At 51.9% G+C, this 26,371-nt stretch overlaps 1 protein-coding gene across 7 annotated transcripts in view; it reads right to left on the reverse strand.

Moving 5' to 3' along the window:
- Positions 1–1,893: 1,893 nt before the first annotated feature.
- TRIM9 (tripartite motif containing 9) overlaps positions 1,894–26,371 on the reverse strand; it is a 61,001-nt gene continuing 36,523 nt past the window's right edge. Inside the window, exons 4-13 of one of the 7 annotated variants that reach the window (XM_066321501.1) lie at positions 21,403–21,513; positions 20,306–20,459; positions 17,407–17,552; positions 15,945–16,083; positions 11,541–11,729; positions 8,911–8,952; positions 7,857–7,880; positions 6,514–6,817; positions 5,830–5,992; positions 1,894–3,045 (exon numbers count right to left, since the gene is read on the reverse strand). In XM_066321501.1, the coding sequence (XP_066177598.1) occupies positions 2,983–3,045; positions 5,830–5,992; positions 6,514–6,817; positions 7,857–7,880; positions 8,911–8,952; positions 11,541–11,729; positions 15,945–16,083; positions 17,407–17,552; positions 20,306–20,459; positions 21,403–21,513 (1,335 nt within the window). In that variant the 3' untranslated portion in view covers positions 1,894–2,982. Of the gene's footprint in view, positions 3,046–5,829; positions 5,993–6,513; positions 6,818–7,856; positions 7,881–8,910; positions 8,953–11,540; positions 11,730–11,845; positions 12,211–15,944; positions 16,084–17,406; positions 17,565–20,305; positions 20,460–21,402; positions 21,514–26,371 lie in introns of those variants that run through there. The other 6 variants (XM_066321500.1, XM_066321502.1, XM_066321504.1 and 3 more) reach the window with 6 other exon arrangements.

The following is a 26,371-nucleotide window of genomic DNA, read 5'->3' on the forward strand; positions in this document are numbered from 1 at the left end:
GCCCTGCCCTGCCTCCGGTTCCTCCCAAGGGCAAAAATATCCGATATGAGCTTCCAACGCAACTCTTTCTCCTCCCCCTCCTCCTCCTTCAGCCATGGCCCTGCAGGCTTTCTAGGCTGTGTTTTCCCTGTCTTTGGCTCATCCCCAGCAGGGTGGGCAGCAAGGCAAGGAAATGGGATTCTGCCCCTTTGCCCTGCTCAGGTGAGACCCTACCTGCAAAGCTGCATCGAGCCCTGGGGTCCAACATCAGAAGGATGTGGAGCTGCTGGAGTGAGTCCAGAGGAAGCCATGGTGATGCTCCAAGAGCTGGAGCCCTTCTGCTCTGGAGCCTAGGCTGGGAGTGTTCACCTGGCAGAGAGAAGGCTCCAGGGAGACCTTAGAGCCCCTTCCAGGGTTTAAAGGGCCTCCAAGAGAGCTGGAGGGAGACTTGGGACAAAGATCTGGAGTGACACGATGGGTTAATGGCTCCCCAGTTCCAGAGGTCAAGGTTACGTTAGATTAGATCCATGCACAGGCTTCCACCCGGAGAGGAACAGAATCACGGAATCATGGCATGATTTGGGTTGGAAAGGAGCCTAAAGATCATCCAGTTCCACCCCCTGCCACGGGCAGGAACACCTTCCACTATCCCAGGTTGCTCTAAGCCCTGTCCAGCCTGGCCTTGGACACTTCCAGGAATGGGGCAGCCACAGGGCAACCTGTGCCAGGGCCTCACCACCCTCACAGGGAGGAATTTCTTCCCAATACCTCATTTAAATCTCCTCTCTGTCAGTGTAAAATCATTGCCCCTTGTCCCATTGCCACAGATGCTCTGGCCCTGGGCTGTTCCCTGTGCTCTACATGTCTTACAGGCTGGTTTAACATGCTGCAGGGAAGATGCAGTTTCCTGTATCTGCGGTGTTCTGGGCACATTCCCACTCTGGAAGAACAAGCATCCTTCTGAGATGCACTTCATGCATTAGCATTTTCTTCTTTAGCCCTGGACTGGAGCCCATGATGAGCTCAGAGGCTGCACATTGAGAACCTCTCCTGAGTTACTCTGAGGAAACAGAGCAGGCACTGATATCCCAGCAGTGAGTCCTTCTCACGGCCCTAGAACTGTCCATGCTGTTCCCTTGGAAATGGCACCCCCTCCACTGACCTCTCAGCATTCTGCCTCTATTTCATCTCCCTGGGGAGACAGTGCTCTGTATCCAGCCTTGGTCTTCCTCCCCCCATCCAGGGATCCAGGGGCAGCCACAGCTTCTCTGTGCCAGGGCCTCCCCACCCTCACAGCCAAGAATTCCCTCTTCACGTGGCTTCCATGGCCCCCTCTCTCCCACTGAGTTCTGTCTGTTCTCTGCTGCTGTCTCTGGACAAGGCCAGTGAGGGATGTGCACCAGGGGGGATGAGATGGGAAGTGAAGCACAGACATGCTCTGGAAGCTCTGCCATTCTCTCGTAAAAGTCCTTTATTAGAACGGCAAACATGACACTTCTCGTCAGTACAGCGGCTGTGTGCAGCTACCATCGCGCAACGGGGGGACGACGTCTTACAATCACTGGGACTCTAAGAAGCACCATGAACACCCTAAAGAACGGGGGATGACGGCTGAGAGAGGAGCCCCGGGTGAGCCGGCCACGGGGGCTCCTCAGGAATCCACCAAGGAGCTGCCCGGCGTTGTCCCGCAACACGGCTCTCCGGCAGCTAGGAGGAACTCCTCGGTGGGAGTCAACGAGATAGCACCCATCCAATAAATTAGGAAAACTTAATGCTAGAGCAACAAGGGAATGAACAGGACTGTCCTAGAGGAGGGCACGCTGGGAGGGAATGGGCTATTTACACTTGTCTTTCTGCTGGGCTGGTGCTCCCGTCGCATCCCAGCCAGAGCCGCAGCACTCTGTCTGGGCTGGGAACGATCCCGCTGCCCATCCCGGCTCTGCAGGGATCGTGAAGCGAAGCGAGGGGACACGGCCATGCAGGTTCTCTTGGCTCGGCGACGGGGCTGGCACCGTTCCTCTCCCGCCTCTGAATTACCAGAAAGTCAAGCAGGGGATGGAGGCCGATGGGAACTGCTGCCGGCAGCAGGCGCGGATTCCTGAGTGCATGGCAGGGCTGTGGCCAGCTCTCCTTCCTCCCCATCCCATCCCCACCCCTGGGCTCTCTTGTCAGACCCTGACTGCAGAATGAATTCTCCGGTGATTGGAAGGACACTATCAGTTGAATTTAAGGCTAGGCTTTATATGGCAACTATAAAAAAATAAACACTAATCTCCAAAGAGCCAGGCAAGGGCTCTCTGGTCTATGGCTGTGGCGCATGTGCTGGCACCGAGGGGTGGGGGGCCCCTGGAGAGCCCCCTGTGGGCATTCAGCCCATGACCAAGGGTCTGCCAGTGCCTGGAGCACCTGGGGACAGGACGGCCACCTCCTGCCCTGCAGAGATGCCCCAGGGGGACATGGGACAGAGAGGGGTGTTTTGGTAAGGACATGGAGACTGACTGGTAATCCAGGATCCACCTCTACACATGACCGAGGGTGCTCTGCAAGAAAGGCCACAGGGGAAAGAAATAATCCTGCAAAGTAACCAGGCTGGCGTGGGCGGAAGCGTTCCTGTGGTGGGGTCCCTCCGGCTGGCCCCACGGGAGGGGAAAGCTGGACAGAACTGCCCCCCGCCCCCCAAAAAAAACAAAACCCAACTCAAATCAGGAAAACCAAACCTAAAAGCAGACAGAGGAGAACAGCTCAGGCTACCTAGGTACTTCATCAGCCAAAGAGAGCTAAAGAGCAAAGCGCACACACACAGGACAGCACGGAGGCCGGAGAGCGGAGGCAGCCGAAAGCCAGGATCTTCCTGATTTGCTTCCCCATCTCTGGCCAGAGGCTGAGCAGGGACCTGGCGGCCCAGCACGGACCTGGCAGCTGGGCAGGCCGGCCTTGTCCTGCGGGAGGGAACGGGCTGGCTCCTCTCATCCCGAGAAGAGGCAGCCGGCTCCAGGAGCATCCTCAGGGCATGGCTGAGCGCGAAGCATAGAACTCGGGCACGGGCAGCCCGGTGTGCAGTGTCACCTGCAAGGAGAGACAAGGGTCTCAGCTGCGTCCCAGTGTGTCTGTGGCATAGCAGCTGGCACATTGTCCCCAGAGAGGGCAGGAGCAGCACAGAGGACAGGCAGGATGTGACCGGAGATGTAGGTGTCCCCAGAATTGTGGCAGTGGCTGCATCTGCCTTGTTCCTCACTTTTCCATGCTGCTGGAGTGAACTGGGACTGCTGGCACCAAGCCCCAGATATTCACAGCTGTCTGTGTAGAAATCCCACAGTTGGCTGCCAGTGAGGTGGGACATGGCAGGAGTTGGGTCTTTGTGCAAGTGAGATGGACAAGAGGGGATAGGGGGGCCTGAAGGACAGTGAAGACATTGCTGGAGATCCTGGAGAAGCCCCTGAGCTGAGTGGGGATGGGGACAGAGGGGACAAGGACAGTGGAGGGGATGTGGCTGATTGCTGGTGGCAGGAAGGAGCTTTGTGGTGGGGAAGCTGAGCAGCATCAGGATGTTGGGACAGGGCCATGCTCACACAGGCAGTGGTGAAATTCAGTTCTCTCCACAAATGCTTTTGTTTGGGAGGAGAGCACAATTCCTCCTTTTATTGCAGCGGCAGCATTTTCCCCTTCAGATACAGATTTAAAGAAAACTGTCTAAAATACAGTGATTTCCCTCCTAATTAGAGTTGTTTTCAATCAAGAATATACTTCTGAAGAAGCATAATAAATGGCTTGGCTTAATTAGCAGCCTTTTATCAGCATCCCATGGGATCTCTGTGCTGTCAGGGGATTTAGGCTCTGCCTTGCCCAGGGAACTCACAAAGCCAAGGGGCTCCAGAAATGCCTTGTCCCTCATGGCTGTGTAGAGAACTGAGGTAGGAGTTAAACCCAGCACTCGGCAGGATGTTTTTACCACACCAAATTAATACAGCACCTCTAAACCAAACATAGACAACTGGAGTTTCATTAGTGTTTCCTAATTAAACATTTTCCAGCTCTTCTCTAAGCCAGGCAGACCCTTGGGGTGGGACACTCTGCCAAGGATGCTCTCAAAGTTTGGGATGGTACCAACACACCTTTGTCCCAGTGCTGCTGGAAAATTGTCGCTGCCTTGGTGACAGTGCAGTAAGCCCCAGATCTTGATGGACACAGCAGAACATGTTCTAATCCATTGATCCCTCGTTTAAAGAGGCCACTTGGTGCCTCTGCCCTTCACAGAGCTCATGAAATCCTAGAATGGTTTGGGTTGGAAGTGACCTCAAAAACCATCTCACCCCACCCCTGCCACGGGCTGGGACAACTTCCACTAGCCCAGGTTGCTCCAAGCCCTGTCCAACCTGGCCTTGGACACTTCCAAGGACACAGGGGCAGCCACAGTTTCTTTGGGCACCCTGTGCCAGGGTCTCCCCACCCTCACAGGGAAGAACATCTTCTCAATATCCCATCTCTTTTTGCCCTCTGGCAGTGGGAAGCCATTCCGCCCTTATCCTGTCACTCCAGGCTCTGTTCCAAAATCCCTCTCCAGCTTTGACAGCCACTGTAGAACACCCTGCCAAAATGCTCGACACCCCAAAATGATCCATTATGTGCAACAGACCATACCCTTGGATGTGCCTGGGCACTTGTGTGGGGTTGGAGGTGCAGGCAGTGGCAGGGGGGAATGTGTCAAAGCCAGGGTGTGGAGGATTCCCTGGGACAGAGGATAGCAGGGATGTGATCAGTGAGAAGAGAAATGAAAGATGGAAATACCAGATTGGCTCAGGGTGTCACCACCTGGGAAAGTTCAGGAGAGCTGAGAGCTTGGGAGAGAAGAGGGGTTTGAAATGTCCCAGTTGAAAACAGGCTGTGAAAGGTGCCCTTCTCCCTGGTGATGCTCCCATCCAGGACCTGGGAGAGCTGTAGGAGCTGGTGAGGCTCTTGTGAAGGAGCATCACAAAACACAGTTATCAAAGCCCATCCCAAGGAGGGCTGGAGAACCCTGGGGCTTCAGCAGCCCTGAGGGAGGAACCTGGAGCAAGGCTACAAGGGAGGCCTGTCCTGATTCTGGAGACTCACAGGTAGTTTAGGGTGCAAGTTTAGCTCCTTCCTTGTTGCACAAGAACCCTCCTCTTCCTGCTACTGAGCAGCAACTACTGTGCTTCAGTGACAGCAGCATGAGGGGTGTTGGAACCCTGGAAGCTGAAAATTTTAGGATTTCTGTGCTCACAGGCACTGACTCTCAAGAGAACACTACATTTTACCTGAGGCTGTGGAAAAGGTTCCAAAACTGAGTGACAGCACTGGGGTTATGGGTGTGTAGTTTGAATAGAAGTGTGTGATATCACAGGGTGCAAAACCTAGAATTTAAGGGTTTCATGTATAGTAATATATATAAGGCAAGATGGAGGATTTAGGGTGTAGGCTAAGTCCTTCTTTCACCTTCTTCTGCATAGGTTTGGGGGGTGTTTTGTAATTGGGTAGAAAACTCCGCATTGTGGATCACAGATGGTTGGTTATTGGGTTAAAGTAAAAATAATTTAGGTGTCATCTCACAACTGGATAATTTGTGCTTAAAAGACCTTGGAAAGAGTCAGAAACAGAGCCATTTTCTACTTTGTTAGCCAGAACTCACAACTCATGAGATTGTACTACAGATAAGAATTAATAAACATCTGAGTCTGAACACAAAAACTGCATCTCCTGAGCTTTAATCCTGGCTCTAACAGAAGAAAAGAAGGTAAGAAACCCATGGAGGGGGAGTATGACAGCAAGGCCACCCCTTCCCACTGCTGGGAATGCCACACCCTGCTCCAGAGAGCCTGACCAAGGCCGTACCTGCACGTTTCTGTTGAGGCTGACGGCAGGGAAGAAGAGGCCCTCGAGGTTCTCAAAGGCAACAGGCCCTTGCTGGTCCTCGTTGATGGAGAATGTCAGAGTCCTCCTGGTCAGATCCAGCAGCACTCCCACCGTGGCACCTTTTGTGATCCCACCCTCAGTTCTGTGGGGAAAAAAATGAGGGAAATTCTGAAACCACTGAAAACAATAAATGTGAACAGGATGACAAAAAGTGCGGGGAAATGGACCAAAGTTTGCCCAATTAATCCTCATTGAAATGGCAAGATTTCATTCCCTTTCTCAAACAGCCTTTCTCTAGGTGGTGTTTTGGTGTTTTGCTGGTTTTCTGTCTGGGAATTGAACCCAAGTCACAGCGGTGAGAGTGCCGAATCTTAATTACTACCCTACTAGGGAAAGGCTGTTTTGAGAAAGGAGGGATGTTTGCCAAGATTGCTTTGAGAAGAAACTTTCTTGAGAAGTTTTTCCTTGGGAAAAAGTTAGCAGCTGCAAGCAGGCTAAAATCTCTCAGGCCCACAAGGCCTGATCCCCACTCGGGGAAGAGCATATCCTCCAACAGAGGTGACCAGGATCGATGTCACCCTCCCCATGGACACCTGTAGGTGCCACTGTCAAAACCACAGGCTGTGGTGTCCAGGAAGGAAGCCCCTGTCCCAGCAAACCTACCTGTTGGTGTGGGAGTTGTTGTGCATGAACCAGCTGCGGTTGTTGTCCACGTACATGGCCCAAGCCTTGTCGTCCTTGCCCAGCATGGCGTCCTTGAGGACGTCAATGCGGGCCACGCCGAAGGCTGGGTCGGGGTGGTTGTCGTAGCGATCAATGGACAGCTCCCAGTAGTGCAGCCCTTTGGAAAAGCCCGTCTTCCCCAGCACCACCCTGTCGTCGTAGCTGTTGCAGGTGACGGTCAGGTTGTCATTGGAGAAGATGATGTCGGCGTGGGCAGAGGCAGGGTCAAAAGAGAACCAAGCGACTGGAACACACAAAGGACACGGGGTCAGCGCGGTGGGGACGCGCCGGAGCCGCGCGGAGCCACACGGACAGGGCATGCTGCATGCAGGACACGGAGCCTCCACCACCGAGGGACAACTTCCACCACCGAGGGACAATGTCCACCACGGAGGGATGCTCTGAGCTCCTGTGGCTGCAGCTGCCAAGTGTGCCTGAGGTTTTATGGCCTGGACTTGGAGGAGTTTCGCTCTTGCTGCTCCATGGCTCCCAATGTCTTGGCTCGTGAGCCTGCAGGATCCTCAAGGCCTCCTAAAATTTCGCCCTTGTAGGAGATGTGATCCTCACCATGTCTCCAAGTTTAACAGAATTGTGGAATCATGTAGTTGTTTGGGTTGGAAGGGATCTTAAAGCCCATCTTGTTCCAACCCTTGCCATGGCAGGGACACCTTCCACTATCCCAGGTTGCTCCAAGCCCTGTCCAGCCTGGCCTGGAATGTAACTTACTCTCAGGACCAAGTGTTACTTAGTTTGCAGAGTCAGGTCAGTGTGGGAAGGGGACTGAGGATCAGCAGATAAACTCTGTGTATTTTAAGGACTGTTTTTGGGAACCAAAAGCACACACAAACGTCTTCATTTACACAGATGCTACATCACACCAAGAAACCTCCCTGCCAAGCAACGTGCCACACCTAAGACAAGAACTCCTGGGAAGGCTGAAAAATGCCCCAAAACCTCCACAATTCCGTAGGGCTGCTGATTTAAATACACAGGACTTGGTTACTGCAAATCTGACAGACACAGTGTCACGTCCTCGACAAGACAGAGGGACGGGGATTCATTCACAAGCCACCAGCCCAGTTCCCCAGGTGGTTTCCTCCAGCTGAAAAATGTGAACTGACACATCCACAAAACACTCTGACGGCTTGAAAAATAAAAGAAAAACAAACAAAAAAACACTCGGGTGAGACTGATTCAGTGGTTTATTGGAACATTTCACAAGACAGCTCTCCCATGCACGCGGCCGCCCCGCGCTCCCCGCGCCGCACACGGGGATGCCGTACCTGCCACCATTTTTTTAATGTCAACTGTGGTCATTCCCAGGGAAAGGCATGCGGGAGAGAAAACAGCACGTCAGGTTGGGTAGGGAAAAGAAGGAGAAACCATTCCTGCTTGTCTGTGACTCCAGCCAGAGCAAGGATCTGTCGGCATTTTGGATCAAGGTGGAGCGAGAGGCACGAAGATGGGCTGGGGCTGCGAGAAGGGTGCAGGGCGAGGAGGAAATCCCACAGGGCTGCAGGCTCCTTCTCCCAGGGGAATGAGCAGGATTGGCCCTGCAGACAGTCTGAAGAGGACAGGCAAGCAGAGCCACCTTGTTTTAATTAGCTGCAAAGGAGCTAATTGCATTCATGGCATTTGGCCCACTTTCAAGTGCCTTAATGAGCAGGGATATTACTGAGAATCATGGAATGGTTTGGGTTGGATGGGACTGTAAAGCTCATCCTGTTCCACCCACTGCCATGGGAAGAGACACCTTCCACTATCCAGGTTGCTCCAAGCTGGCCTGGAACACACCCAGGGATCCAGGGGCAGCCACAGCTTCTCTGGGCAACCTGTGCCAGGGCCTCACCAGCCTAACAGCCAGAATTCTTTCCTAATATCCAACCCAACCCTGCCCTCTTTTAGTTTAAAAAAGGAGGAGAGCAGAATGATCAGTTCTTAATTACAGGGCCACCTCTAGAGCACTGACCTCAGGCTTCTCTTTAAAACCATATGGGGTAAAACCAAAATGCCTTTACATCACCCAGCAATAACTTCTTCAAATTTGCCTCCTCCTCAGGGCAGTGGTGGAATCCCCATCCCTGGAGAGATTTAAAAGCTGTGTGGATGTGGCACTTGGGGACACGGGTCAGTGATAGGGAACTCCATGGTTGGACTCCATGACCTTAGAGGGCTTTTCCAACCTCAACAATTCCATGATTCTGTCACATCCCAGAGTGCTCTGCAAGCAGGATACGTGCAAGAAACACTGCTCAGTCGCCAAAGAAAAGATAAAAAAGCAAAAAAGAACGAAGCAACACACAGTAGGTGCCAGTTAATTGTAATTAAGATACTTGCCTAATTGGGAGTAAGGCGATCCTTGTGTGTCAAAACTGCATCCTATAAAGAGATACTACATTTCACACATCACAGCTAAGGAACAACAACCTTCTGACAAACACTCGTGAGCTTTTAATTGTTAATTAAGCATCCAGCAGCCACGGGAGGCCTGATTCATTAAAAGCCAGAGGGCACGGAGAGGGGTGACAAACACAGCCTGGGAGTTTGAGTGTGGACTGTATAAAGTCTGACTGCTCAGGATGCCAAATTATTCTGCTTTTCTCCAGTAAAGAGGCAGGAAGTTTGGTGGTGGAGTATCTTGGCTGCTTGGTAAAGATTCTCTAAACTGACTGAAAATCCACTCCTTGAAAGACAGAGATTGAGGAAAAGGCAGCTCCTGATGGGTGTGAGTGGAGCTGGAAAGGGGACCCCTGGGGGCTGACACCTGCCTCAGACCTCTGCTAGCCCCAAAGAGCTTTAGCTTGATCAGCTGCATGGGCAGGACGTGTCAGGGTGTCCTTCATGCTCCTGTGCCTGATTGCTGGCTCCCAGCAGCTCATGGGAGCCAGGGACTGATCCAGGAGCTTGTCCTGACCTAGGAGCTTGTCCTGATCCAGGAGCTTTTTCTGGCCTAGGGGCTTGTTCTGATCCAGGGGCATCCTGGTCCAGGAGTTTGTCCTGACCTAGGGGCTTGTTCTGATCCAGGAACTTGTCCTGATTCAGGAGTTTTTCCTGACCTAGAAGCTTGTCATAATCCAGGAGCTTGTCCTGATCCAGGAGCTTGTCCAAATCCAGGAGTCTTCCTGACTTAAGGGTTTGTCCTGACCAGGAGGAGACACCAACACAAAGCCCTGTGTTGGCACTGCGTAGGACAGTGCTCACACAGGGTGCTGGATTTCAGGGCCACCCCTGTCCAGCTCTGAGCCTGGTTGTCCCCCTCCTGCCCTGGCTGTTGGTAGGAAAGCCCCTGGCTGTGGTTGTGCTCCATGCTGTGCCAAGAGGCTCCTCCTGAGGCTGCTTTAATGAATCCTGCCCCATGTCCCGACTCCAACACCGCTTTTCCAGGTCTCTGCTGTGCATGGCTGTGCTCCAAGCTCTCATGAGGGACACACAGACCTTGTTTTGGTGTTCAGGATCCCATTTTTCCCTGTCTCCCCACCCCAGAGTGGGATTGCAGAAGATCCAAGTGCACACACGGGAATCGCTCACGGCCAGCACGGAAAGGTCCCAGAACACCGGACACAAAGGAAGTAACGTCCGTAACAAAACAGCGTTGGAAGCCATCAGCTCACAGCAGCATGATGAGAAATCAAACATAAAAAGCACAAAGAAAAGAAAGTTTGCAGGGTCCCCCCGCCCCAGTTATTCTGGCAAGGGTCATGCTGCAGCATTCCTCATTCCGTGTTATGGGATGGAAGTCAAACAATCGGGGGCCCCCATTCTTCCAGGGCTTACACCGGAGAAAGCCGGGAATTAACGCCTTTGGAGTGGTGAAAATCCAGAGCGGTGGAAGAATCAGGGCCCAGGATCTTTAGCAACAGAAGATGTGCAAAGACTGGTTAGAAAACAGCTCTGAGAAATCCCTGTGCCTGTGGCTCCTGGCTGGCTGCCCAAATCCATCCCTCTCACTCTGCTTGACCTGCCTACATCCCACCACAGCCTGTGATTCCAGGCACACGGATCCAAACGAAGGGCTTGTGTGGGGCTGCCGGACAAGTGAGGCATCACAGGAGTGGTGTCCTCTGCTCTGCAGGAAACATGGTTTAGGGATGATCACATCTGGGTTTGGAAAAGCTGAGCCCAGTGCTCAAAGCTGAGCAGAAGAGAGCCCATGTCTCCAGGCCCTAAGTCGGGCTGTGAGCTGGAATCAGAATCCCAAACTGGTTTGGGTTGGAGGGGACATAAACCACCTCAGGGACACCTTCCACTATCCCAGGCTGTTCCAAGCCCTGTCCAACCTGCCCTGGGACACTTCCAAGAATATGGAGTCCACAGTCCTCTGGGCAACAAGCCAGACTTTGCCTGGATCCAGATTTGCTTTATTCTTAAGATTTAAGAAACCAAACTAGATTTGGTTTCTAGATTTAAAACTAGATTGGTCTAGATTTAATCAACCAAACTAATTTCACAGTCCAAATCTCCCAGCAGAGGCTGCATTTCCTGGTTGTATTAGGAAAGGAAAGCATGGGGATATTCCCAGAGGTTTCACCCAGGGAATGTCTTCTCTGATTATCCCTTGACATGAGCTCAACACAAACTAGAAAAGAGGAATCTTCTAGAGGAAAGTGTCCCTGCCCGTACCAGGAGGTTGGAAGTGGGTAAGCTTTAAGGTCCTTTTTAACCCAAACCATTCAGGGATTCATGATCACCAAAGGGTTCAGCCTTGCCAAGAGCAGCACCCAGGTAAGGAATTACTGTGCTGCTCCATCACCCCACACCTCAAACTGGCACAGCTGAAACACCCCAGGAGAACCACGCCACACTAACCCCTCTGGGCGGCAGGAGCAGGCCACTGACAAACAGAAAGAATTCCCGCTGCCATCCGCATGTCATGGGAAAAAACAAACACAACGGAACAGAACGAACAGAGAGTTTGGAGATGCCCAGAAGCACAGACCAAGAGGCAACGCCAGAGGTGCTCAGCTCACCGGCTGAATTCAGGGACTGTAAGGAAGAATGCAAGCTCAGCTGGTGGGCCGAAGATCTTAGCTCAAAGTAGGATCTCCCCGAGAAGCTGGGTTGTAGATTAAGGGTGGAGGAGAAAGGACTCATTCTACGAAGCTGCGATCTTTCCAAAGGCACTGGAAAAGGGAGGGTCTGTTCTTCTGACTGCGTGTCTAAACGTAAGATCAATGCAAACTACAGATCAGAAATGGGGTCTCTGCTGGGCGATGCCGCTCCCAAGCCCGAGCCGGATCCCGGAGCAGGGCATGGACCCCGCTCCCGTGGCAGGGCAGGAATGTCTGGTGCTGGGCAGCCCAGAGAGACCCTTCAGGGCAGCCTGACAGCAAGAAAACATGTTCATCTTCCAAAGTGCCCCCGTGTCAGCGTGACAAATTCAACTTGATTGTCTGTAAAGGGGGGGGATCCTGCACCTCTTCACAGTCAGGCACCTAAAAAAATTCACAGGTTACCATGCACACGTCCCATCGTGCTTTAACACATCCCAAACCTTTTTGTGCGCAATTATCAGGGGTTGAAAACCCAGCTGGTGACATTTTGCAGGGCTTTGCTAAGCTCTATCACCCTAAGAACCACCAAGCACCCACCTTACTCAAGGGTTGTTCAGGAGGTTGTGTTCTTGGTATCCCTTTGTACCTGTCAAAACACATCTGAACCTTACAGCAGGAATTTAACTTGTGGGATACACAGCAAAAATATCAGAGCAGAAGGAACCTCTTGGGTCATTGGTTTCTGTTCCCTGCCACCATAGCCACCTCCTGCAATTTCTTCCCTAACCTTTTCTAGGATTATGTTAATGTGAAAATGCAGAATCCACCATCCACACACTCACACCATATCTTCCAGACTTCCCAGTTCTGCTGTGAGTATGAATTGAGCTGGGAATTGTGTTAAAGCAGATAAAAAGGGAACATTTCTTTGCATGGTGGGTTGTGACTTCTGCAACTCGCTGCTGCTGTGGCCGAGGCTGTGGAAGCAAAGGGCGTCAGTGGGGTCAGAGGAGATAAATTATTGCACAACAGTCAATAAACAGAGCTCAAAATAAGGGAGGAACAGCTTCTAACCCTACCAGGAGTGAGAGAAACTACTACCACAAGTAACTGTGCTCATGACTCTCTCTCATTAGCCCCTCATGTCCCTGTAGCTCCTTGCAGGCTGTTCCCCCTTGGGTTGTTCACCCTTTCCAAAAGCTGCTGGTTAAAAAGTTCTGGTTGCTGCTCAGGGTCACTCCATGGATGGGCAGGAATTTAAAGGTGGGCTCCAGATGAGGAGCTGGGTTTGAAAGAAAAGATTCTGGTGCTTGGCTTGGCTGGGGAAGGGAGGTGGAAGCTCTGTGCCTGAGGAGAAGCCTGGGAGGCACTGCTGAGCTCCATTTCTCCATCTCCACCTGGAATGAGTTGGTCCTTCACACTGACATCCAGCTTGCTGGACAGAACATGGAGAGAAGTCAGCAGGAGACTGGCCAGAGGCTGGGAAATCTGCTGGATGAGGGAAAACCAAGAGAGCAGGGGCTGCCCAGCTTAGGGAGGAGAAGAAGACTGGGAGAGACCCCAGGTCTTGCAGGGGTCAGGACAGTCAAGCAGGGCAGCCACCAGCCAAGCTTTGGGACACGTCTGTGCCCTGGGTCACCTTGGAAACTTTCCTCCAGGCTCAATTCCCAGCCCACAGCTGAGCTTTGTTCAGATGCTGAAGAAACAGAGGTTAAGGCAGAGCCTTGGAGCCTTTGGCTAAGCTGTGACAGAGCAAGAGACACTCCCAGGGATTCCACTGTGTGGAACAGCCAAAAATCAGCTCAGCAGGGGACACAGTTCAAGGGAAGGACATCACCTTCAACCCTTGCTGCCCCTTGGCTGTGGTGGTGGCAGAGATCTTCATCCCTGGGAAGCCCCAGCACGTGGGAAGGGCCCTGGAGCACAGACCTTCTCCCAGTCAGGAACTACCTTGTCCTGCTGGTGGCACCAAGAACCAGCTTTGGAGAACGACCTGCCATAGTTTCCTTTGGGATGAGCAGAAGGTGCCTCTCACCACAAGCTCTTCCTGCTGTGTGTGTGCTGCCTTCCCATGGGATTTTCCACCAGTGCTGCCTGGCTCCCTGTGGCTGTTTGGCTGGGCAGGACCAGAGAGCCCCAGGCACATTCCCTTCTTCTCATCCTTGTTCTCTTCAGATGCTGAGGCCCCGCAAGACCTTTTGCTCCCCACTACCCTCTGTTCACAGAAAGCTTCAGTTCCCTTCCACAGGGAAAGAAGAAGGGCTTCAGTTCCCTTCCACAGGCAGCAGATGAAGATCTCATGGGCCAGAACTACAAACTAGCTCTTAAATACCAGAATTCCTCACAACCACTTACAGCAGGACAGCCACATTCAGAGAGCTGTTCTTTTCACATCCAGCCTGGTCCCTTTCTTTTGTCCTCTCTTCCCACACAACCACTTTGCAGGAAGCTGCAGAGCTCGGCTGAAGGGAAAAAGCTAAGCCTACTTCAGACAAAATAGCTTTAAAAAGGCCTGATGCTGCTGTAAAAGGCAGGAATAAAAGCCTAACCAAGGGCTGTGATGTGCTAGGCAGCTCCATTCAACAAGTCACTCGGATATCCGGAAGCTGCACACACAGATGTGATTTATTTCTCTTTGAATCCAAAAGAGCTCAGGCAGCCTCTAAGAGCACAAAATGCTCCAGGCCCATTTGACTTTTTCTCCCTCTTTCTTTCGTGCTGGAATAACAAATGCAGAAGCTCATTCAAGTGAAAAGGCTGAATGAATGCAGCCAAGGAGCGTGGAACTTCTCCTTGGTGGCACAGATCAAGCACCAGCCCCAAGTACGGCCCTGCTGGGACCACAAGCAGCTCCCTTCTCCCAGACTCCTTCGTATTTTGGAGCTGGGCTTGAGCTTGGCTCAAGGTGAGAACACCTCTGAGACGAAATCAAAGCTGGGAAGATTATAGTGGAGACCCTGCGAACTCCTGGCTGGGACAACTTAAAGCCCAACTGGTTTTGATGAGGAAATTATGTGTCAAATGTGTCATGTGAGGCACAAATGAGATGAGAAGACAAAGTTCTGCTATCTCCTGCTAAGGCTGGAGTGGGAGCTGTTGACCTGCAAGTTTTGGGAGCAGTCGTGCCCAACCTGGCATGGGGTTGGATCCAGCTTGTCCCATCCTTGGATCTCCAGAGAAATTTCTGCAGCTTCTTTGCTGCCGGTGCTCATTTTGCAAAGAGGCACCGATGTGTCTCTGACAGATGTGCCAAAAGCCTCTGTGCTGTGCTGTGACCTCCCTGCCTCTCTTGTGAGAAGTTTGTCACACTTTAGCTGTCTGCTCTACTTCTGAATGAATCCCATTCCTTGCTGACCTGCCCAGGCTTCCAAACCTGCCCTTTCCAAACTGGAGTGCTGATCTCCTGCAGGCAGCAAGAGAAACACTCTGCATAGCCTTGCTCTGCTTTTGTCTTCTATTTTTTTTTCCAGCAAAAATCCCATTTTTTCTCCTTGATCCAAGCCCCCAGGGTTGCTCTGTGGCAGGGAAGCTCTCACCTTCCTTCCACCCCACCAGCAGCCCCACGAGCTGTGTGTGTTCCCTTCTGATCCCAGCTGCCAGCCACCTGGATGCTTTTGTGAAAAAGTCCTCACACGGCTTGGAAAAGAAAGATTTTCATCTGAGAGCAAGGAAAAGGGATTCCAGCAAGCGTGGAAAGCTCCCCACGAAGGGTTTTGTGCCTGGCTGTGGAGCAGCAGACATGCCTGTGGGGGCTGATCCCTTCCTCCACAGCTGCAGCTCCCAACTCCCACCCTCAGAGCCAGCCCTACCACTCTCCACCTGCATGTCAGGAATAAACCAATTTTCCACAATGGATTAAGTGCCTGGTGTGACTAATGTACTTAAAGCCAGGCAGGGAGATCCCCTGCAGCCTTCAAGGGAGTGTTTATATTTTGAGTGCCTGTGGGTGTGGGGGCGATGCAGACGATGCCACAGAGGGGGCTCCTGCACATCCTTGGCTCTGGAAGGACACCTCCACTGCTCCATAGTCCCTCTGCTCCCTGTCCTGCCCTGCCAGGGCTCAGCCCTGTGGTTATGGCAGTCAAGCACAGCCCTCAAGAGCAATGCTGGCAGTTTTTTTGCTTTAAATGAGACCAGTGAAAACATCAGAACTTCCCTTTTTATGTCGCATCACTCCAAATTTAAACACCTCTCCCTGTGCCTCCCCAAAGAACATCCTCTACAAAGGAAAAGGGAGAGAGAGAGGGAAATTCTGGCACTGTTGGAGACTCCTGACACAACTTTCCCCCTTTGGTCAGTGCTGGTGTACCTGCAGGGGTTGCTCAGGGTGTCCTGAGCCATGTCTGAGGGCTCTGGGCTGGAGCTGCTGCAATTCCTTACCCTCAGAAGTCTGGAGGACCAGGGTCTTGCTGTAGGGACTGACTCCTGACTTGTTGAAGGCCTTGACCCGGGCGCTGTAGGTGCTGTTGAAATGCAGCCCATCCACCGTGCACATGGTCTCCTTGCCCACATACACCTCCTGCAAGGCAACACCTCTGTCAGTGCCACCCCCAGAGCTGGAAAACATCAATGCCAGGGCTGGAACTCAGCTCCAGGGGTTCATCATGCACAGGATTCCACCCGGCTCTGCTCCCTGGGGCAGTGCTGGAAAAGGGCTAAGGCTGAGAAAATGGGATTTAGTCCTTGGGCTGCAGCATCAGCAGGAGGTGAGGGGGCTTCTGCCCCTCTGCTCTGCTCAGCTGAGATCCCACCTGGAGTTCTTTCCCCAGCTCAGGGGCTCCAACATCAGGAGAATGTGGAGCTGCTGGAACAAGTCCAGAGGAGGCCCTGGAGCTGCTCCAAGGGCTGGAGCTCCTCTGCTCTGGAGCTGGGAGATGCTGGGGGTGTTCACCTGGAGAGGACTAGGCTCCAGGGAGAGCTCAGAGCCCCTTTACAGGGCCTAAAGGGGTTCCAGGAGAGCCGGAGAGGGACTGGGGACAAGGCATGGAGAGACAGGACACAGGGAATGGCTTCCCACTGCCAGAGGGCAGGGAGAGATGGGATATTGGGAAGGAATATTATCAGCAGCAAGCACTGACCTCGCTCTCCCCACACTCAGCCTCCTGCTCCCTTCTCTCCAGGTCCCACTCACATCATCTCTCCTTTGCCTCAACTCTGCTCTGGCTCCTGCCTGCCTGAGCTCCTTGTGGATAAATTCAGAGTGCAATGGGCTCTCAGTGGATGTGAACATGCCAGGATAATTATCGGCATGTCAAATCAGAGAAAAATCATATTTTAATTGTGTAATTACAGCAATTTAAAAGCCCTCAGGCCTTAAACACCTCTGCTTGCTGGCAGCTGGGCAAACCATGAGGCTTTCATGGGAATTAGTATACCTTGCATGAAATATTCAGCAACCCAAAAGTATGGAGCTTCATGGAATCATGGAATGGTTTGCATTGGAAGGGACCCTAAAGACCATTTACTTCAACCCCCTGCTATGGGCAGGGACACCTTCCACTATCCCAGGCTGCTCCAAGCCCCATCCAACCTGGCCTTGGACAGTTCCAGGGATCCAGGGGTAGCCACAGATTCTCTGGGTAACAATAGCTTCAAACTTGTTCTTTGAGTTTCCAAGCCAACTTGGCCACTGGAAAGGGAATTTGTACCCCTCACCTGTACCCCAAAACCCCACAACTTGCCTGCACTATCTGCTCCCTGAGCACTCCAGCAGGGAAGATTTGGGAAAAAAAAAAAAAAAAAAGTACGTATGCTGGTATGTATGACCACCAAATTCTGTGGTCACCTGGAATCACTGGAGGCAGAACATCCCCTTCCCACAGGGCTGGCTCCAAGCACCTACCCTGAATTGGCCGCCGTTGCCATCATCCAGCTCCAGGATGTATCCTTCCACCTGCACCGTGGACAGAGGGGGCTGCTTCCAGGACAGGGTGGCACTGTTGTTGTGGGTGCAGCACTCCTCCAGCTGCAGGATCGGTGGGGCCGGCACTGGGGAGGAGACTAATCACCAATTAGTGCAATTAGTGCAACCCTGGGGGATGCAGGGTGCATTTACTGCCTCGGTGGGAAGGCAGCTCAAGGGTAGGGGAGGAAGCAGAAAAGATTGTTCTCCTACCAAGCTCTATCAAGTTCTTACCCACCGCTCGTGCTGCCCCCCCCCCCCCCCCCTCCAGCCTGGTCAAGCTTTTCTGCTTTATTCCCATTTTCTGATTCATTTTGGAGAATTATGGCAGCACAATGCATCTGTTTTGAGCTGCCTGAACCTTTCATGCAGTCAGTCCCAAAGCTGGGACATTCTCCCACTGGTTCTGTAGAACCCTGGCTCTGGACTTATCTACAGCTCCGCTCTTCCGTTTAATGAACTCACTGCAACAAAACTGGGGGACTGAGCACCCCCTTTGGCTCCCATCAGCTGCACAAGGGACAGAAAGGACTGACAGGGTTTTTTTTTCTGCTGTGTTTGGGCATCTCCACATTCGTCCCACAGCCCAGTCCTGCTGTGAAAAGCACAGGAAGAGTGACAACCTGACAGGGAGATGTCCCCTGACACATCTCTCAAAAGAGCTGCTCGTCCAAAGTGAGAAGAGCCAGTGGAAATAGGCATGGAGAACCCAGACAAGATAGGAAGGAGCTATGGATGCCTTGGAAAAAGCTGGACTTGCTGGCAGAGGCTTAGCATTCACCCTCTGTGACTCCTCCACCTGCTGGGCTGGATGCTCCAGGCTGGCAGTGGGGGTGGGATGCCTTGTACCTATTGCTCACTGCTCTTTACTGAGGCCTCAGGTGCTGCCCTCTCTCCCCTGGTGCTGTGACACAGATTTCGGACCCAAACCAAACCTCCTGCAAGTCTACAAAACCAGCAACTGATTTCCATAGTGAGGGCGAGCTGGGAAGAGGAAGAGGAGGGATTTGGTAAGAGGAGGGTGGGCGGTTGAACCAGCAACAGATTTGCTCTTATTTATTAAAAATAATCCTCTGGGCTAAATTGCAGAAGGGAGGGCAGGAAGACAGGAACGTGAAACAGCCCTACAGCCCTCCCTGGGTTTGCTATCCAGAAATATTCCTGACATTTCAAATTAACAGCCTGGCTAAGGAAAAGCAAGTGCGGGCAGCTCCTCACTGCTGCAAGCACCAGCGCGGCCATCAGCTGAGGATGCTCCTTGTGGGGACAGAATGTCTTGGGTTGCAGTGCGAGATGTAACCAAAAGTGTGTATTCTATTATCATCTGTTGAAACTGGTGTTTTTCTTCATCTCTTCTATGACCCATCCCTCATAACTCCAGGGGGGAAGGGGTGGGTGCCTTCTGTTAATGGCAGCTGTTAAACCAGGTGGGGCCGTGTTCTTAATCCCTTCCAGGACCCACCCTCCCTCCAGGGGATATCTGCTGTTCATGGGCCATCCAGGCTCACTCCATGGCTCATACAATTCCAGCATCCCATTGGGAGAGGCTCCAGCCAGGGGGAGGAGCCCAGCATTCCTGCCTGGATCAAACCTGGCATTCAGAACACCAGCACAGCCTGTTTGCACTGGATTCCCAGAGGGAGACCGGACCCATCTCAGCACCACTGGACCCTTCTCCAGGATCATCTCTGCTCCAACAGAACCACATCTGTCACTGCAGGAGGACTGGATTGGGCTGACACCAACACCCTGACCAATTCGTGTTCTGACCCCATCAGGGTTTTCTTTCTTTCGTTTGTTTGCTTTTTTTACACTACTACATTTTTATTTTTAATATTCCTAGTAAAGAACTGTTATTCCTATTCCCATATCTTTGCCTGAAAGCCCCTTAATTTCAAAATTATAATAACTGGGGGGGAGGGGTTTTACATTCTCCACTCCAAGGGAAGCTCTGGCTTTCCCTGGCAAACATCTGTCTTTCCGAACCAAGACACAGAGGAAGAATGTGGCCAACATCCTTCCTGTCCCTGGCCACTGAGACACCCTGGTGTGTGCAGACAGCTCCTGGGGCAGGAACTCCAGCTGTGATGGGAATGAAGAGCAGTGCCAGACCTGGGGCTGGTGGCTCTTCCTCCAGACAGCTGAAGGTACAGTCCACGTTCAATGTCCTCTTGAGCCTCCCTGGGTCACAGCCCCTTTGCACCTCTGTCAGATTCCCTGGGCTTGACAAATCCCAAATTTCTCATGGGCTGTAGCAGCCCTTGGAGGGACAGGAGAAGGAGCACAGAGGGAATGGGGAACAGGGACAAAATTAAAGCCAAAATGATGATCTAAACCAACATCAGGGTGGAGAGAGGGAGGGCAGAGACCAAGCTGAGTGACCTGGCTCTCTGTTTGGAGGGACATCTGGTCTATGACAGATGCTGCTGAGCACTGAACGAGTGTGGGGGTGTGAGGAGAGGTTTGGGAAAACCCTTGTGCTGCTCTCAAAAGGCACGTCCCAACCTGCAGTGCACTTTTCAATGCACTAATAACATTGTCAGAGCACTTTTAATGCACTAATAACTTTTTAATGCAGTAGGAGTGCTTTTCCAGGCAAAGCCAAGCTCCTGGCACCCTGCTCTGGCACACAGATGCCCAGGGATCCAAGATAGGGAGGCAGATGGTTGGCCTAGGAATGCAAAACACACAGAAATGGGCACAACTCTGGGTCTGCATTGCCCAGTCTTGCTGGGAGATAAGAAAGTCTCCTTTTCTGCCCTTTCCCTGGGATGAGCTGCATGGAAACTCCCAGCAGGAGCAGAGCTGAGCTCTGGAAAGGCACTGGAAAGATCCTTACCTTTCATCTGGACGAAGTCGAGCTGGTGGATGGACTGCAGCAGAGGGGCATTGTCCAGGTTTAGGTCGAAGTCCGTGGTCATGCGGGGGGTGAGTGTCCCCTTCCCCCACTGATCCTCGGTCATGTGCACCCTCCTGATGAGAGCATCTGAGATCTGCAGGGATGGAGCAGCCTCAGCTGCTGTTGGAAGTGTCCCATGCCTTGTCCCCACCCTGCTCTCCCCCTCTTTCTGGTGCCTTAAGTTGTTACTTTCATGTATTTCAGGTTCTGTGCTGCCCAGGGGTGCAGCTCTGAGCTCAGTCAGTGTCACTCAGCTCTGCACACAGCAGGGACACAAAACAAATCCTTCTCCTGCTGCACACCAAGGACAAACTGGGACAACTTTCAGGCCCAAAAGCACCAACAAGGGTGGGCTGAAGGGAGAAAACAAGAAGGATGGGACTGCATCACCTGCAGCTGGAATTGGACAATTCAACCCCAATATGCAAATGGACCAAAATTTATAAAAGTGTGAGACTTCATGACTGATTCTCCATTTTTGACCCTTTTGTGTCCATTTTGGGACCATTTTGGGTCCACCTTGGGTGCAGCCCTGGTCAGTGTCTTGTGCTGCCCAAGGTGTATCCTAAAGGCCTTTTAATAAATATCTACTTTGTTCTCCAGCACTGTCCAGTCTCTGTTCCAGGTCAGCCTTCCCAAGGCATCACCTCTGCCTCCCAGGCCAGCTGCCAAAGGCTGGGATGTCACACATGGTTTCTACTCCTCACTGCAGGCTCAGCTGGAAGAGAGAACCCTGGAGTACTGGGTGCTATTTAATGGCAAGATTTAGTGCCAAAGAGAGCCCAGGAATGAAGGACTGGTGGGATTCATCTCCCAAGGGATGTCTGTTGGTCTCTCAGTGGAGAGCCATGAGCATGTTGTGATCCCTGCTCCAGAGATGCACCATCCACTCCCTGCTGCAACCCTCTGCTCCAGAAACGTCCCTGCCCTCACCCTGTTCCTGCCCTGATCAGAGGTGATCAGAGGCAGATCCTTGATTTTCTGGGGCCATCCTCTCTGGAGGAGCCCCCAGCTCTGCTGCAGTCCCCCAGGCTCACCTGCAGGAAGCCGCTGGGGTCGTTCTCCTTGATGACCTCCAGGCAATATTCCATCAGCCCCGTAGTCTGGCGCAGCTTCACCGTGCAGTGAGAGATCTGGTCCCTCACCACCTGCAGGGGACAAGGACAGCAGGGTCACAGGGACTCCAGGGAACAGGGAGAGGCAGGGCTGGCCAAGACTCACCCACTGAACCTCCAGGTCTTTCTGGTGAACAACAACACAGAATCCCAGAAAGTTTTAAAGGTCCCTTCTAACCCAAGCTAATCTTGTTCCACTCCCTGTTGTAACCCTGGAAGCTGAGAATTTTGGGCTTTCTGTGCTGACAGGCTCTGCCCTCAAGCAAACACTGCATTTGACCTCAGGCCATGGAACAGGCTTCCAAAATTGAATGATAGCACTGGGATTATGGGTGTGTAGTTCGAACAGAATCGTGTAATATCACATGGTGGAAAGTTTACAATTTAAGGCTTTAGACTATAGTAATAGACATAAAGCAAGATGGAGGATTTAGGGTGTAGGCTAAGTTCTTCTTTCGCTTTCTTCTTCACGGGTTTGGGTGGTGTTTTGTAACTGGGTAAAAAGGCCTGCATTGCGGGCCATGGGTGGTTGGTTATTGGGTTAAAAGTAAAAATAATTTAGGTGTCATCTCATAATTGGACAGTTTGTGCTTAAAAGGCCTTGGAAAAAGATAGAGACAGAGCCATTTTCTACTTTGTTAGCTGGAACTCACAGTTTGTGAGACTGTACTACAGATAAGAATTAATAAACATCTGAGTCCAAACATGAAAACTGCATTTCCCAAACATTATTCCAGGCTCTAACAGAAGAAAGGAAGATAAAAACCCCACAACTCCCTACTCAGGTACCTCCTACTCCCCACCTTTTACTCTCTCAGGCTGCTCCCAGCTCCATCCAACCTGGCCTTGGACACTTGCAGGGATAGGGAGTCCACAGTCTCTCTGGGCAACCTGTTCTAACCAGTTTTGTTTAGCCCAAAATCGTTAACACACATAATTATTCAAAGCAGGAGGGCAGCTCCATGCCCTGCCTTTAATTAAGCCAGCTTCCAAATGGCAGCTTGTGAGCTCCATGCAAAGCAAATGCCAACTTCCATAGATCCACAGCTGCCCTATCCACCCTTGGAAGGCAGCCAGGTTATGGGGTTGGCTCTGGGGCAGCTACACTCAACAGTCCTGGATGAGGAGTGATCCTGGCAGCTGCTCTTTCCTAGAGGAATGAACACACCACCTCCCCCAGCCTCATCCCTGAGGATCTGTTTGAGATGCTCATCAGCTGAATTGACCATGCTGCAGAATTCCCTTGTTTTCTCCACTAAGCTCTGAGGGAGGGAAGTTCCAGGGAGAGGAGATAAAGAAATAAAATCCAAGCTCTGCCTTGGGCTGCCCAGGCTCCACATTAAGGCACCTCTTGCACTCACAGCTCCTTTCCCAAGTCATCACATTCCAGCGTCCCTGCAGAGAAGCACCAGTGTGTGGTTTACTGGTGCCTGGAGGCTCTGCTGACCTTCCCTGAAGCACAGCAAGGAGGAGAGTTCAGGCTGGATGCCACAAGGATTTATTTGAAAGCTGGCTGGTCTTTCACACTGAATCCTGCAGGTCCAGAATTTCTGCTGGGAGACACTGGGAAAGCAGCTCAGGAAGAGAGATTTTATTCTTAGACGAACGTGCTCAAGCACTCATGGAAGATTTTGTATTTTCTACTCCTGGAAGAGCTTTAAAAAGCTGTGTAAAGCGCTCCACTAGCACTGAACAAAGCTGTGCAGCTCCGTGGAGTGTTACAGCGAGGATGAGCTGTGAGGATGAGCTGCAGCAGGATGGGAAAAGCTGCAATTATCAGGGATGAACATTCCTGGGAGCTCAGTGCCTGCTGCTCCACAGGCTCAGCAGTGCTGGGATGCTCACTCTGAGCTGGAGAGCACCTCCTCCTGCCAGCATCCCTCCAGCATTCCTGTCTGAGGGGTGGGCAGGGGAAAGGAAGCAGTCAGGATCCTGCGGTGAAGGAACCTGGGCTTTAAAGGGGGGAGGGGGGGGAAGGTGACTCCTGCAGGGCAATCAATGCCATCATATGTTGGTTAATTAAAATTTAATCACCTCTACTTAATCACCTAGCAGGAAGAAAAGAATTACCAGTCTTGCAGCTTAGGAGCACAGATTCATTCAGGTTGGGAAAAGCTCTCTAAGACCACTCAGGCTAACTGTTCTCCCAAAGCCACCACTGACCCATGTCCCCAGGTGCCACATCCACATGGATTTTAAATCCCTCCAGGCATGGAGACTCCTGAGCAGCCTGTGCCAAGGCTGGACACCCCTTTCCATGAAGAAATGTTCCCTCATATCCAATCTTCCCTGATGTATCTTGAGGCTGTTTCCTTTCATCCCATCCCTTGTTCCCTGGGAGACTTGGAGACAACATCACCGCTTGTGTGAAATGCCATTAAATACTTCTCCAAAACAGCTCCAGATTTTTAGGGAGCAGCCATTCCTTGCTGCTTTCAGCAATCCCAGCCTGGTGTTTCCAGGCTGTGGCAGAGGGAGGCTGGAGCAAGCCCAGGAGCTGGGGAGGGGGTGCAGGCAGTGCACCCCGTGTGCAGGGTGGACAAGGCAGCAGAGGGAGCTCCCATATTGCTCCTCTGGACCAGGACATTGTCCAGAGGCTTGTGGAGATGTTGAATGGCTCTGAAATGGAGCTTTTCTGCAGCAAGACCTACACATGCTGGTTTTGGCCTCAAACACTGTTGTTGTTGGAGTGGGGAGTTCATTGAATGCCAGTTTCTAACACTTGAGTGCACTGGAACAGCTCTGCTGGAGCGAATCACAGAATTCCAGGATGGTTTGGGTTGAAAGGGATCTTTAAAAGCCATTCAGTTCCACCCCCTGCCATGGGCAGAGACACCTTCCACTATCCCAGGTTGCTCCAAGCCCTGTCCAGCCTGGCCTTGGACACTTCCAGAGATCCAGGGGCCACAGCTTCTCTGGGCACCTGTGCCAGGGCCTGCCCACCCTCCCAGCCAGAAATTCCTTCCCAATATCCCATCTAACCCTGCCCTCTGGCAGTTCAAAGCCATTTGCCCTTTTTCCTGGCACTTCATTCCTTGTCTGAAGTCCCTCTCCAGCTCTCCTGGAGCCCCTTCAGGTCCTGTAAGGATAAAGCAGAGCCAACAGCTGGTCCTGGAGATCCCACTCCTACACTGACCTTCCTGAAAGAGGGCAAGCCCCTGAATTTCCTTTCTCAGCAGGGATTCTCAGTCCTTCAGGGCAGGATCCAGAAGGTGCACTGGGGGTGCACAGCCGCCTTTTGGCTTCGTGTGACCCCTCCTGCTCAGAGAGAGAGCTCAGGAGCTCTCTGCTCCTAAAAGGGATTTTTGCCTGTGTGGATGTTGGATCTCCCAGCTGCAGACCATGAGATCAAACCACCCTCTGGGGTCCAACCCTGCTGTTAAAGCACATCCTGACTGTACTCAACCAAGCTAGAGGCAGGTTTTGCATTCCCTGCCTGCTGGGCTGCAGATTGGATCCCACTGGGAACGCCTGGAAAAGCCAAGTCCCTTCCTCACGTCAGACCCCTCTGTGGGGAAATGCATGTGCCATGGGAAGGCAGCAAAGATGGTATTGCTACAACAATCTCCTTATCTTCTTTGCAGCCTTAAATCTCTGTCTGGTTTGCCCAGGATAATGAATTTGTGAAGCTCTCCCTGCCAGAGCTGACACTTCCCAAGTATTTCCAGCAGAATTGCCATCTGCTCCCTCCAGCCAGGCACCAGCTGCAGGAAACAGCATTTGCTGGGTGAAGACATAATAGAAGTTTTTCTCATTTTCTATAAAGGGGGTCAAAGACCAGAAGAAAAAGAGGCTGTGGAGTCTCCAGCATTAGAGAAACTACAAACTCACAGGGAGTGAGTTCCAGGGGAGTCCAAAGTTGCAGCTCTGTCCCTTCTCTAACTCTGATCCCCTCAGGGATCCAGCATCATCCATCTGGAGAACCAGGGCATAAAACAGAATTTTAATTTCAGCATCTCTACAGCAAGAAAGCCAACAGTACAACTCCACGTTGCCTTCACCAGCATGAAACTGCTTTTAAGGCAAAAAGAGAGATTTTTGGTTGGGATCTAGTGGGGCTTTGTGGCTTTGAAGGAGAAATGGGATGCACAGAGGACAGAAAGATGCCATCAATCACTTTGATTAGTAAAATGAAAGGTTTTAGAAGTAAGACATAAACATCTCTCACATTTGAAGGCCTGGTCTAAACCCAGTGAGGTCAGTAAAGCCAAAATATTTTCCTCGTGGCCTTGAGCCACTTGAATCCTGTGATTCTTAAGCCACAGAATCCTGGGATTCTCCTCATGCATGAGGGATTTCAGCTCCCTGGGAGCCCCTGTTACCCCAGTAATGCAGGGTTTGTTGATGGAGAGAGCTGGAAGGGAAATCTGGGAGTTCCTCAAGCCTTGGACTTGTGCATGAGCCTGTGCTGGGCTGAGGGGCAGCCTTGGGAGGCCACGAAGGACTCACAGCAGTCACCAGATTCCTAGGAAAACCTGACACATCCACATGGGTTTTGAACACAGCCAGGGATGGTGATCCCACTGCTGGCCTGGACAACCCTTTCCATGAAGAAATTTCCCCTCAAATCCAATCAAAATCTCCCCTGAAACAACTTGAGGCTGTTTCCCTTTGTCCGTTACCTCAGAGAAGAGACCAAGAGGCCTGGCTCTTCAGTGGCTCAGATTTTGAGGGGATTTGGGAAGCTCCATACATTTTGTTTGTGGTCATCTTTAACCAAATACCATTTTTTCCACCCTTTAAGTGCTAAATAAGGTAACAGCCAGAACCTGGCTGCTAATTCCAGCCTATAAAAAGGGGTTTTTGTGCACTCACAGCAGTTCACCATGACCTTAAAATAGGACAGCTCTTTCAAGAGCTTTTCTTCCCTGAGATGACATTAACTATAATT

The sequence above is a fragment of the Sylvia atricapilla genome, chromosome 6 (assembly GCF_009819655.1).
Source record: "Sylvia atricapilla isolate bSylAtr1 chromosome 6, bSylAtr1.pri, whole genome shotgun sequence".
NCBI lineage: Eukaryota > Metazoa > Chordata > Aves > Passeriformes > Sylviidae > Sylvia > Sylvia atricapilla.